Below are 13,456 nucleotides of genomic sequence, written 5' to 3' on the forward strand. Positions count from 1 at the left end.
CTCATCTTGTTGCCCTGGAGAAACTCTGCAAGATTAGCAGCAGACCAACCCAGAGCCAGTGTCGAATGCATAGCTGGCTTTTTGTTGTTATTTCCTTTCTCTAAGATTACTTCCTGTGCTCCCAAGCTGTGTCCTATAAAGATCAATGGAGGGGGGAACAGATTTTCTCCTGGCTACAGAAATTTCTCTTGCACAACTCACGGACACATTCCAGTCTAAAGAAAACACTTGGCACATTTTACTAGGGTTGCCATATTTCAAAAAGGGAAAATCCGGACACAAAAGTTTTTGAGCTTTTTTGACAAAATCTTTTAAAAAAATTATATTTTTGAGCTAACTTTATGGAAAATTAGCAAAAACAATACTTTTTTTGGGGGGGGGGAATATGTCTGGATTTCCCTGACATTTATCCGATTTCTGCCCAGACACTGCTTCTGACTGCAGTATTCCAGTTATGTCCTGGAAATTCCGGATGTATGGCAATCCTAATTTTACTCTCCTGTTAAAATCCATCTTAATTTGGGTTGGATCATGTCCATAATTAAATAAGTGCTGCTTGCACTTCAGCTAACCTGGTGCCCTCCAGATTCTGGACTGTAACTCCCGTCAGCCCCAATGTCAACATGCTATCTGTGACTGATGGAAGTTATAGTTCAAATCCTCTGCAGTGCACCAGCTTGGCAAAAGCTGCACTAGGCAATATAATCACTCTGCAATTTATCCAGGCAGGTAAAAGTCACCATCCCTTACTGTGATTGCAAATAATTGCTATTAGCACAGTAGGCTGATGGAACATGCCTTGGACATATGATGCATGCCGGAGCTGCTTGAAGTAAAGAGAACATGTGATTGTCCTACCTCAAAAGGGGAGGCTCCAAACAGGCAGCATTAGACTGGGTCTTCTACATCTATGATTGGATTAAAGAGGCCAAATAATTACTAGGTTTTGAGACTATCTAGCCCCTGACCTTGAATGCTTCACTGATAAGCCCAGTCAGGAAATGAACATTTGTCTTTTAGCAGGATAAATCTTGGTCCAAGATGTCCTTCGTGACCTTGTTTTTCCTCCTCCTATTAGCAGGCAAGGCCAATTCAAGGTTTGAAGGGGCCCTTGGCAAAATGTCTTCCCATGATCCTTGCAGCAGCAAGTGCTCTGATGGAGTGGCCACTGTAAATTCTCACAATGCCCCAGTGTTGACACATTATGGGCACTGTGGAAAATTTCAGTGGCAAGTCCAAGACCTCAAATGGGGGCTAGTTTTATGTCCCTGGGCTCTGAGTCTTCTTCCCTTGGTGATTCTCCAGATGGCTTCTCCTACCATTCCTCCACGTCCAACCAGTCCATGACAGCTGGCCACCATTGCTCCAGGAAGACAAAACTAGGATTGTAATGACAGTGCAGTGCGCCGTGGGGCTCTTGAATCCTTGGGGACAGCCCAGCCCTTTCCCCAGAAGGTGTAAGCTTTCTTTAAAAGAAAGCAAGGCAGCAAACTTAAGCACACTTACCTTGGAGGAAGTACAATTAGGTTCAATTGACAACTCTGGGATGGTGCCACATAACTTTAACCCTTTTACTTGTCATTATTTAAAGGAATTCATGCATTCCCTATTCACTTAATTGTATTACCCATCAGGCTACCTAGATTTCTCATCTGGCTATTCTGCAATCATTACCTCTCCCACCCCTACTCTACCATACTACCAAGTTTTTGGCTGCAGCATTAGTTGTATGAGGTCAAATGAGCAGAACATCTCAAGCAATTTACTACATACTGGAGTGGCTCCACTGCCATTTAGCCAGACAATTTCATATGTTAGTCCAAACAGTTGGTTGTGTTCACGTCTGCAAATGCACCACCACCACCAACATTGGGTGAGTTAAGAGGGGGCACAAGTGGGGCACTATTTAAGAGCCCACAAGCAAGGCCTCAGGCTTCCCAAACATGGTTCAGTTCTTTGGGACTGCGAGATTTAAGGCCAGAAACTAACCGTGAACAATTCTTCATTTTTACTCCTTTCCACCCTCCTCTCAAAGCTCACAACTTGACACAGCTGGAGACGCAAAACATACCAAGAACCAGAAGAAATGGGCCACATTTTTTATTCTTTTTATTTACAATTAATTTTTAAAAAATGCTTGCCCATGGACAACGGATGGCCTCACACACGCAGGCTGGATTTGTCAGCGACAGACTGTGGAGGACCACATGACGGCGACAGACACAGAAGACAAGAGGCAGTAAATATTCGGCACTGATATCTATTGAGGCTTTGCTTGGTTTACGCTTTTTAATTGTTTTACTGTATTTCTCCTTTTTCTTTTTGCCAATAGATTGAGGCAGTGATCTGCTGGGTCCAATTTCTCTGTTTACAAGCAGCAAATAGCCTGAGTAAACAATCCCAATCCAGTTTTCTAGAAATCATGAAGCCAACAGACTTGTTCAGAAAGTGGGCAAGGCCCCAAAACAGCCAACAAACTAGCCTGCCTAAAGATTTTGGACTGTTTTTTGAAAGGATGGAGGGAGTCTGATTCCACACCCGCTCAGACAAAAAAGTATTGTGGCCAAAATGAATGATAGGATTTAAGGCCCAGGGAAGCAACATTGACTTCACGCAAACTGGTGACACCAGTTTGCAACTGCAACTTGCACTGGGGATTCACTGTGAAACACTGAGCTGTACTCCTGCCTGCTCATGGGTGCCAGAGGTTTACTTTGAAACTGATCTGGACGCCCCAAAAGCCCAGCTACTTTTCTGCTCAGACTGGGGACTCTTGCATTCACTCTCACTCATCTGGTTCTCTTATGGCTATTCCTCACAAACCTGTTCACTTGAACTAACATGAGATTTACCCCATCAAAACCTGTAATATTTGAGGCTGCTGTGTAACCTTCAAAAGGAACTTCCGGGCTGATCCCATTAAGATGGATAGTCTGCCAAGAATTCCTTTGTCCATCTGAAATTTTCATCTAATTTCAGGCTGTCATCAATTGGCAGTTTGAGAAAACACGAGCCACTGAGTCCTCTAGCTGTTATACCTATAATGCACACCTATGTTGCAACACTAGCAGGGACACGTGTATCTGTAACTTGCACTATACTTTGATGAAGCCCGTAGCATATAGCCAACTATTGATGCTGCGGCCTTTACTGCAGTCTTGTTTAGGCTTATCTTGTGTGAAAAAGGCAGGGACCTGCTGGACAACCCTGCTCCTGCAGTCATGTCACCATTCCCAAGAATGCTGAAAAGGTTGGAAAGTGAATTTCTGCAGTGAAGACCACCCTGTGTGCATGATTGTTCAGGGTCCTAAATCCCATGCAGAAGCTTCACAAATGCAGGAGACTCCCCGCTGCATGCGTTTGCTCTTCGGCTCATGGAAAGAAGCATGCATGGAAACAGTGACATGACAGAGAGGCAGCATTAAGACTCATGTGCATAATAAACTGAATGCCTGAACAGGGCTTCCTTTTTTGGTCTCTAATAGATCTTGGTCCCAGGATTGCTAATGAAGTATTACTTGGGAGTGGCTGTAACCTGAAATCTCCAAAAGTTCCTCTATCACTCATTTGTCAAGAAACAGCAGCTGCAGATCATCAGCAGATGATGGAACAGGGAGCGTGGGCAGTGGTGGGCTGGTTGAAAGGCACAAAAATGGCAGCTTTCACATCTACCAGGTTATGGCACAAAAGGAGCACAGGTCACATGCTAACAAGAACCACACAGGCCACAGAATTCAGACAATGATCAGGTAAATAATTGATCTGCTCTTTTAAAGGAAAGTCCAACAACCACAAGTAATTTGGCATCATTGTATGGCAGCATAGGAAAAACAACCATAATAGGAAACTGCTCAGCTATAACATCTGTATCTCACTTTCAATTTGGGAAGCAACGATGACCTTCCTGTGACCCTGCAATCATCCTGCTCTCTGCCAAGTGCTTATTTGGCTCAGGTTTTTAATCACAAAGGGATATTATTACAAAGAATTACATACAGAGAAAACCATGGCCCTTTGGAGATTCACAGGCCTGCTTGCTTCTCTCCCCAGCCTGAGATCACGCTAACACATTTCCCTATTCTCCAAAACAGCAAACTTCTCCATTAGCATTACTTGACCATTCGTTTTAGCATTATCCTGGCCTGATTTAAATGAGACTTTGTGTGCGCAAAAGCAAAACAACCCTGGGCAGGATTCTATGGTCCTCAGCACATTTAAAACCATGAGCCTACCTGTGAATGCCAGCAGTCTGTGTTGTTGTGTAAATGCTACCCTTGCTGAATCTGTTGCATGGGCTGAGAATCCAGTGGCTAAATCCAAAAAGAGTGCCAGGCTCCCTCATCTTTAATAGTGCTGTTGAAGAGCTAAGCTCATCAGGTGTAACTTATCATGCAAACAGCACCTGATGACATTCCTTCTCTAAAAGGTGCAGGAGACTGGCCTTGTTTCCACAATTGACCACCCTAGCAGAGAACTGCTTTCAATAGGCCAACAAGCTATGCAAAGCCCTGCATAGGCAAGGGCTTTTCTCACACATCCAGAGTCTCATTTAAATCACACTGCTGAGAAACCTCAAGAATGGCGCTTGGTAAGCAGGAACCACCAACAAATTGGAAAGTAGCAGGATTATTATAATTTCCCAGACTTAATATAGGAGCAAGGCTTCAGTTCCCTCATTCAAGAAACTGAATTTGAGAAGGTGCTGCCTCCTGTCGCGGTAAGGCGATTAAAGGAGAAACACCTGCTCAACTTTCACGTCTAGGTCACTATTAGAAACAAAATAAACTTTTTGCAGTTGTTCCTTATCCAAATGGAGAGCTTTTGATCAAAGCCCCCTCCATTATCTACACAGAATGTCGACTTAAGAAATGTGTTTTGGAATAAACTGGGGGATTTGCTTCCAACAATATTTTTGGGATGAAAAATGTTTGATCATAAAATACAAATTAAGCGAAACAGACAAGTTTTCTAGCTTGCCTGATCCACTGAATCTTGCCCTTTCAGAGCACAATTCTCCTAGATGCAGAATTCACTCCCTCTTCCAGCATGAGCAGGGTGCAGACTGGATTCTTAAAACATTTATATCCTGACAAATTTGAAGCTTTCCTTACTGGGTAGAATTGCTGTTATTAAAATGAATGTATTGCCAAGAATGTTGTTTCTGTTTCAGACGTTACAAATCATTGACAAAATGGACTGCTTCGAGAAGTGGCAAAAAGAAATTTCTAGATTTGTCTGGCAGGGCAAAAAGCCCAGAATAAAATATAAAATTCTTACTGATGCAAAGGAAAGAGGGGGGTTTGCCCTGCCGGACTTTAAGTTATATTATGAAGCAGCAGCTTTCTGCTGGTTGAAGGATTGGCTACTTCTTGAAGACACAGACATTTTAGATTTGGAAGGATATGATAATGTTTTTGGGTGGCATGCATATCTGTGGTATGGTAAGGCTAAAGTGTATAAAGCATTTAAAAACCATATTGTCAGGAAAGCATTGTTTAATGTCCGGATGAAATATAAAGATTTATTGGAAAACAAAACTCCAAGGTGGCTTTCACCTATGGAAGCAAAGGCCCTGAAAAAGCTTAATATGGAATCTAATTGGCCAAAATATTGGGAAATTTTGGAGCAGGAGGGAGACAAAGTGAAATTGCAGAGTTATGAGAAACTTAAGGATAAGGTGCGAGATTGGTTACATTACTTTCAAGTAAGAGAGGCCTATCATTTGGACAGGAAAATCGGTTTCCAGGTGGAAAAATCAAAGTTGGAAACAGAATTGTTAGAACCCAATGCTAAGATATTGTCGAGAATGTATAATCTGCTGTTGAAATGGAATACTGAGGATGAAACGGTAAAATCGGCTATGATAAAATGGGCACAAGATGTTGGTCATAATATTATGTTTGTTGACTGGGAACAGTTGTGGACCACCGGCATGAAATTCATGGCATGTAATGCCTTAAGAGAGAATATTATGAAAATGATATACAGGTGGTACATGACCCCAGTCAAACTTGCAAAAATTTACCACTTGCTCGATAATAAATGTTGGAAATGTAAAGAAACTGAAGGGACATTCTTTCACCTTTGGTGGGCGTGCCCAAGGATTAAGGCTTTCTGGGAGATGATATATAATGAACTGAAAAAGGTATTTAAGTATACCTTCTTGAAGAAACCAGAGGCCTTTCTCCTGGGTATGGTCGGCCAATTGGTGCCAAAGAAGGACAGAACCTTTTTTATGTATGCTACAGCAGCAGCAAGAGTACTCATTGCAAAGCATTGGAAGACGCAAGATCTACCCACTCTGGAAGAATGGCAGATGCAAGTAATAGACTATATGGAACTGGCTGAAATGACCGGCAGAATTCGAGATCAAGGAGAAGAGCAGGTGGAAGAGGACTGGAAGAAGTTTAAAGTTTATCTACAAAAATACTGTAAAACTTTTGAATGTTGAGGACTTTGAAAAGTAAAAGAAGGGGTTCTAGTGATTGAGTTAAATAAGAGTACAAAGGGAGGGACAAAGAATGAAAATGAATAAAGAATGATCTTGCTGAACTACTTATTACATAGAATACAAGATCGGGAGGCGGGTGGAAGTAAGGAAAATAAGGTTTTGAAGGTTACAATTGAACAGTGAGCTTTTATTTTTATGCTAAAATTTCTTTTTTCTTTCCTTTTTTGTTTATGTTTTTCATGTTTTTCTTTCCTTTTTTTGTAATGTCTATGGAAATTTGTTTTCTTTTTTGTGTCATTTTGTGTAAAATGCAATAAATTATTATTTAAAAAAAAACAACATTTATATCCTGTCTCACTAGTTAGGTTTGGAAATGTGGGGGCTTCTTTTGCTACTAACCTATAAGGATTAGCTGCATTGTTGAACCATTGCACTGCACTATGAAGTAATCCTGCTTACACTGAAGGGGAGTATAGCTGCAATCCCACAATCACTTAGCTGGAAGCAAGTCCCAATGAATTTAATGGCAGAATTGGAGTTACTACTCAGCTGTCATGTATAGAGAGGAGGGAAGAAAAGCAAGATGTTAAAGTTGCAAATGTTTGCTGTAATAGAGATTTTTTATTCTTCCTATTAAAGAAATGTGGTGGAGCACAATACCCTTCATAGACTGAAGACATTTTGCATCTCATTTTGCTGAACGGTGCGGATTGTTTTAGACACCCCACTTTTAGCAGGTACCCCATGGAAGTTGAAGGACATACATTTATTTCACCATATGTGCATCATGAAAATGTATTGTGGCTCAAGGAGAATGATCAGAACACTTTTTGCCAAGTTGTTTATGATGAAACATAGGGTGTGATAAGTGCATGTATATAGCTCATTCAATGCCTGATTCAAGAACATGCTTTCAAAGTGCTCAAACCACAAGTGTAATATATGAACTGATCTTTTCATCTTACACTCAACAAACCTACTGAAATGGAGCATTATATTTTTGCTCCTGTGGTACTTTCTTGGAAAGGAGAAGAAATGCTAGAAATAACATTGATTTATTATTTGTTTACAGATCTTAACTGCTGTAACTGGAGGAAGTTGCTGCCTTGTGTTAAGAACATTTATTATCCATGTTGTTTCTCCACCTTTGTGGGCTTGTGATTAAAAATCCACCATTTGCAAAGCACTGCATGCTGCCTTTCGCCCATTGAAATAAATTATCATTTGGATTTCTCTCTGTGCTGGCATGCTGCATTGGCTAGTATTTGATGGCTCTTTCTGGACCTTGCAAAGAGGTGACAGAAGTGGCAGAGGTTTTGTGCAGCTGTGCACACTGGATATTGAAAACGTCACATCAATTTTAGTTATATATATTTTTTAAAAACTATTTTCACACTACAATTTTGTTCCAAGCCAAACTTTTACATTCCTTCAGGTTCTCCTTCATCTCAGCTTCAGTAGATGATCAGTGACTTCAAAAACTGGTGGGACATATATTGAAGACATCACGGTTACAAGTGGGCACAGTTTATTCTCTCAACGCACTCACGCACTGTTTTTGCTCAACAGCAAAAAATGCTTTATTAGTTCAAAACTTTTATCCCTTTCCCCGCCTGTTGCACCTTTGAAAAAAAAATTGGCTTGATTTCCCCATCATGGTTCAAATCAGCATTACCTCTGCTTGGAGTTTCAAATGTTCTGGAAGAAGCTCATTGTCAATCATTCCAATCCCTCCCTCCTTACCCCTCCCCCCAAACAAAACAAAAAATTCTTCCCAAGAACCATATAAATACATGCAAAACATTGTACATAGAGATTAAATAATATCAAAATGCAATTACAGATCAGGTGCACTTTAAGCTGGACTCTAGAATATGGCAAACACATCAGGGTACATATTGCTTTGAAACCACCATTTGTTTATGTCATGCATACCACATAATATTCAGTCTTTTGTTTTGTCTTTTTTTCTTTTTTTATACAAAAATACCAGTGCTTATTATACTAGTTACTGGAAAAAAGGGGAAAAAACGTAAATTCTAATCTGCATGCTTCTTTAGAAAAGCCTTTTCATTCAAATAAATATATACACAAATATCTATTCCAATACTGTATATATATTTATTCATGGGCAGAAAAAAACAAACAAGTAGTCTTAGCCATGGGTTCATCAAAGGGCACATGAATTTGCAGATTTTGCCCCTTTTGGTTAGTAGGGTTATTACCATGACTGCAGAGAGTGTGAGAAGGACCGACGTGGAAGCTACATTGCTTCCAATATACGATTGAAGGTGTACTAAAGGCAGAGTGGACAAGACAAAGAGAGAGAGTTCTCATCGTAGCCATATTCTCTCCTCAGTGGTGCAGGCAGCTTGTCCTTCACTCATCAAGGTGCTCTGCTGAGGAAGAAGAGCCCTTGTCCAGAGTTAACCTTGACCGGTGACCTCTCGAGCAGGTGTGAAGAGAAGATGATGGTTGGCATTAGGCTTCCAAGACCTCCTTGCTCCTCTTTAAAACTGTGGCTGTGATCAGGCTTGCAGCCAAGCATTTGTCTTAACCTCAACCAAAAGGAAGAGTAGACCGGGATGGAGAGGGGGAGATGCTATAAAGTGGACACAGATCCTCTCGGTGGATGAAGGGGATCTTGGGATGTGGGCCATTTAAAATTAAAGGCATTAGGAGTCTTCAGTGGACTTCAGCTCCATCACCATAGAGCCTTGTGTTGATTTCGAAGAGAAGAGGCAAGTGAAAACACAGGCAGAGAATTCTAGTAATCATTGAAAATTTGCCCTTAAGCAAGACTGATGTCTGCTCATGACTGCCCATGGCTAAAATTACAATTAGATTTGTTTTCCTTCTGTAGTTGTCTTTTTGTGTTTTAAAATAATATTATCTTAAAACTTATTGCACAAAACTTTTGAAAAAAATTAAGTCAGATCCCTGTGCGACTCAATAAAAATAATCAATTACATAATTCTAACTCCTAAAAATGGATAGTCTTCATTGCACACAGGAAGTGATGTAATGTCTTTGGTACCAATCTGCCAATTTATTTAACAAAAAGAGAATAAATTCCTACGATTAAGAAATGGATGCAAAATTATGTCCAGGGTTTCTTGTTTCTCTCTTATAAAACAACAACAACACAGCATTCCAAGGCAAAGTAACACACATCACAGGATATTACCTCATTTCCTGTCTGGCATGGCACAACCTTGAATTATCCCCACCCCCCCCAAGGATCACTCGATTGGCAGCAAATATCTTCCCGCCCTTCATGGTATGTTTCAGAGAAATTGCAATCTATCCCCATCCCCGAAAGGCAGATCATACACAGAGCTAGGCTTCGGTGCGTGGATTGCCTTACATGGATGCTATCTAAATGCACATAAAAGGATGTCTTGTGGACTTAAAACAACAGCAGCCCTGCACCAGGTGCTGATCTTTGTTGAACTGGTTTTACTTATCTTTCCGCTAAGAGGTGGCTGGTGCAGTCTACCTTTGGCAGTGCTGTTCAACTGTTTGGGGAGGTGGTGGTAGTGGTCTCCCTTGCCCCTCCATCCCCCAAGCAGGTGATCCGTGCCGTGGAAGCCCAAAATGCTGGCCATTCATTTTGGGGTGTGTGTGTGTGTGTGTGTGTGTGTGTGTGTGTGTGTGTGTATTCCTACATGACTGTGGATTGGGGCTCGTGCCTCATATCTTCAGCACTCTTTCTCGGCCACATGTTTTGTTTGTTTTTATAGTTCCTGAATAACTTAAGCCAGCCAACTGCTGCCAGTTATATCAATGAAACTAAAATAGGAAAGAAAGAAAAAACTAAAACCCAACCTATTTTACATTAAGAATGTTATGCACAATAAACACTTATACTTTAAGCAACCAGCCATATCAACATAATTTATATAAAAAACATTTCTGTATAACACAACTGATTTCTTTTTTTTTAAGTACAAAGATGGCTGTTCAGAGAAAAGGAAGCCGACTGGAGTCTGGCCCATCACTAAATTCCAACCGCCAGCCATGTGACTACATTCCACTGCAGTGACATAACTCAGCAGTTCTGTTTCCTTTAAACAAAATACATATGGCTGACTTAAAAATATCTGTTTCTGATCTAAAGAAAACTATATATTTTTTGCATAATATTTATATAATTATTTCCCCACCTGCCCCTCCCTCCCGAGGAAGCTAGACACACAAAAAGAAAAACAATGGACTAAAATGTAGGCCAGACCCCCTCACCACACCGGTCAATTACAGATCTCTGGGAGTGACTTTGTGAGGGCCACGTTTTCTTCTTCCAAAACATGTTTGAGGTAAGGAAAAATATCAAAGAAACAACAGCAAAAAAATTATCAGTATCCCCTCCCACAAATATTTATGCAAGCGCATAACACCACTTCTTTTTTTTTTGCAAGTTTTTAAAATAGAAAAATGACCTTTGAAGCAATGTAATCTTTAGAACGTAACTAAAGAAAAGTTTTTCTTAGTCTTGTTTGATAGGTCACGCAGCAAGAGATGGCAGTTTCCCTCTTTAAATTCCTCCCGATGTTCGGATGAATGGAAGTGAATTTATCTGGAAGGAAAACAAGGGTTGTGGGGATGGAATGGTGCCTTATTTGCAATTAAGATGGTCACTGATGGTTATTTCTCCCCACCCCACCCCACCCCCCCGAGATATTAGCAGCTCCTTGCGCCTAGCACTGAAGTCCTCTTTACACCAGCATTGGAACAGAAGATCTACTGAGAAGGGGTTTTCACAGGTCTACCTCAAACTTGCAATGGAATTCAGGAATCAACCTGCAAGGCGAAGGGGTTTTGAGTTTAAAAATGAAACCAAAACACTCAATTAAGTTTCATTTTGCTTGTTTCTTTAAGGAACACTTATCTCTTGGCAAAGTACCGTCTCCCCACGTGGCAGGCGGTGCTTTGGGCAGTGCTTAGACAAGGCACAGGAGTTTCTGCTGTGCGTTCTTCCAAAGGAAAGCTGTACACTTTTGAACGTCGGGATGATGGCCAGAAAGGAGATACAGCTACAAGCAACTAGGCTCTCTCTTTGCTTCCAGGCAGCACTTCCCAGGTTAAGCATTCTGTGGTGACCCATCACACCAAGTTTTGCCCTCGGTTTTTAAAACTGTGGATGCCCATGCTTTACATTCTCTCTCTCTCATACAAACTGGCCCTCACTGAGATATGCTCTGAAGAGTTTCAGCAAGTGCCCCATATGGCTACGCACTGCAAGGCTGTCGCCCAACCAGCATCTTAATACTAGGAGATGTGTGCTAAGATGAGGATGACGCCACCCTCGTTCAATGCAAGAGCTGATTTACCTTCTCCAGCATTTTTTTTTAAAAAAATATTATTATTTTTAGGCAGCTTAAGCCACAACATAAATTTTGGGGAAAGGATGCAGGCCGGTTTCAGTGAAATGAAAAGGGAAGGCACTCCTAATGAGAAATGTGGAGAAGCCGTATTGCTATGCCTCATTCAAATTATAACTGAGGAAGGTGCTTTGTGATGTAACTAGGCCCAACTCCATAGCACCAAGTCATTTGCAATTTCACAAAGGCATTTACATTCCTGTTACACTGTTAACTCTTCAACACACAAAATGCAAGAGAAGCTGTAGTAATAGCTCATTACTAGAGCTGGTCTGGCCCAACTTCTTTACATTTTGCACTGTCTGAGGAGCTACCCCTCTTCCCATAATAAGGCTTCTGAAAGTATACAGCGACCATGGTCTGGACTTATGCAACGTTATTTGGGATCATTTATTATTATTATCAGGCGTGGAATTGGGATGTTGACCTTATAGGGCCAATGACTTCATTAATCTGAGAGTCAAAATAGTAAAACCCTAAAGTCAAATTGAACAGAAATCACCTCAGCTAACACAGAGTGCCTATGTGATCTGCTCTTAATTCATATACAACTCATTTCCCCCAGAGGCCATGTTTCATTCTCTCAGAGAAAATGGTGCTCTCATAACTCCTTGTTGCTTGGCCTTCTTCAAGCCACATTGTTTACAAGACATTTTTAAGACTTTAAAAGTCACTCTTATCTCTGGTGATTGATACCACCACGGAAACAGAGAGAGAGAGAATACACAAACAGAAAAATGGTAAAAATCAGGTACCATTCCCTCTCCCCTCCCCCCAATGGAAGACTGGGTTCACTTTCATGTCCAATACCTGATTCAGATCCCCCTCTAATAATGGCATCCTCTTAGTGCCCATCCCTTCTCCCCAAGGGCACAGGGAGGCATCTAAGATTCAGATTCTGCACATAAAATAGAGCTATCCCCACAACTGCACCATCTGATGTTGTACACACAGCTGCTTTAAGAGAATCTGAACCTTGTTTCTTCACGCATGCAACTTCAACAACAAGGGAAAGTGACTGTTACAGACACACGGAACCCAACTTGAAGGAACAAGACGTATCAAAGCTGGCAGTTTCTCTCTTGAGAAACTCTCTCAAATAATGGTTGAGAAGCAAATCTCTAGCCATGTGGTACTGTGGTTCCTGCGGCTAAATAATCATAAATGGGGGTGGAGGAGGGAGAGAGGGAGGAAATAGGCATATATGTATTAGCACTTAACAGGAAGTGGCTGCAGTGTATGGTCAGATGTTGGGGCCTAAGTTGCATGGAGGGGGCGGAGGGTGGGGAGAAAGAGGATCAAAGTTCAGAGGTCAAACTGATGTTTCCAAGCTGTGTAAAGGGCTTTCTGGCTCCGGAATGGTGTCCTCAGCTGTATCGCTGTCCACTGCATTGTTATTTTTGTTGAGGGGTGAGGACTCGCCTGGGCTCTCCTCACTTTGCTTTTTGAGTTCTTCAGCTTCTGGGTCTTCGTCAGTGCCATCAAGGAATGGGGTCCGAGGCTCGTCTTCCTCCAGGATGAACTCTGGGTGAGTCATGAAGTTATGAATGGAGCTTCTGGATTCGGGTTTTTCGAGGCCTTCATACAAGGAGCTACGGAACGCATTCACCACTTTGATCTGTAT

The 13,456-nt window shown here is 41.4% G+C and overlaps 1 protein-coding gene across 8 annotated transcripts in view; it reads right to left on the reverse strand.

Moving 5' to 3' along the window:
• Positions 1-7,962: 7,962 nt before the first annotated feature.
• The window catches only part of ATP2B4 (ATPase plasma membrane Ca2+ transporting 4), a 162,828-nt gene continuing 157,334 nt past the window's right edge, over positions 7,963-13,456 (reverse strand). For 6 of the 8 annotated variants that reach the window (XM_081865330.1, XM_081865326.1, XM_081865333.1 and 3 more), the window contains one exon: positions 7,963-13,450. In XM_081865330.1, the coding sequence (XP_081721456.1) occupies positions 13,145-13,450 (306 nt within the window). In that variant the 3' untranslated portion in view covers positions 7,963-13,144. The remainder of the gene's footprint in view (positions 13,451-13,456) is intronic. The other 2 variants (XM_081865332.1, XM_081865331.1) reach the window with 1 other exon arrangement.

This window comes from Podarcis erhardii (genome assembly GCF_964252035.2).
Source record: "Podarcis erhardii genome assembly, chromosome: 6".
NCBI classification, from domain to species: domain Eukaryota; kingdom Metazoa; phylum Chordata; class Lepidosauria; order Squamata; family Lacertidae; genus Podarcis; species Podarcis erhardii.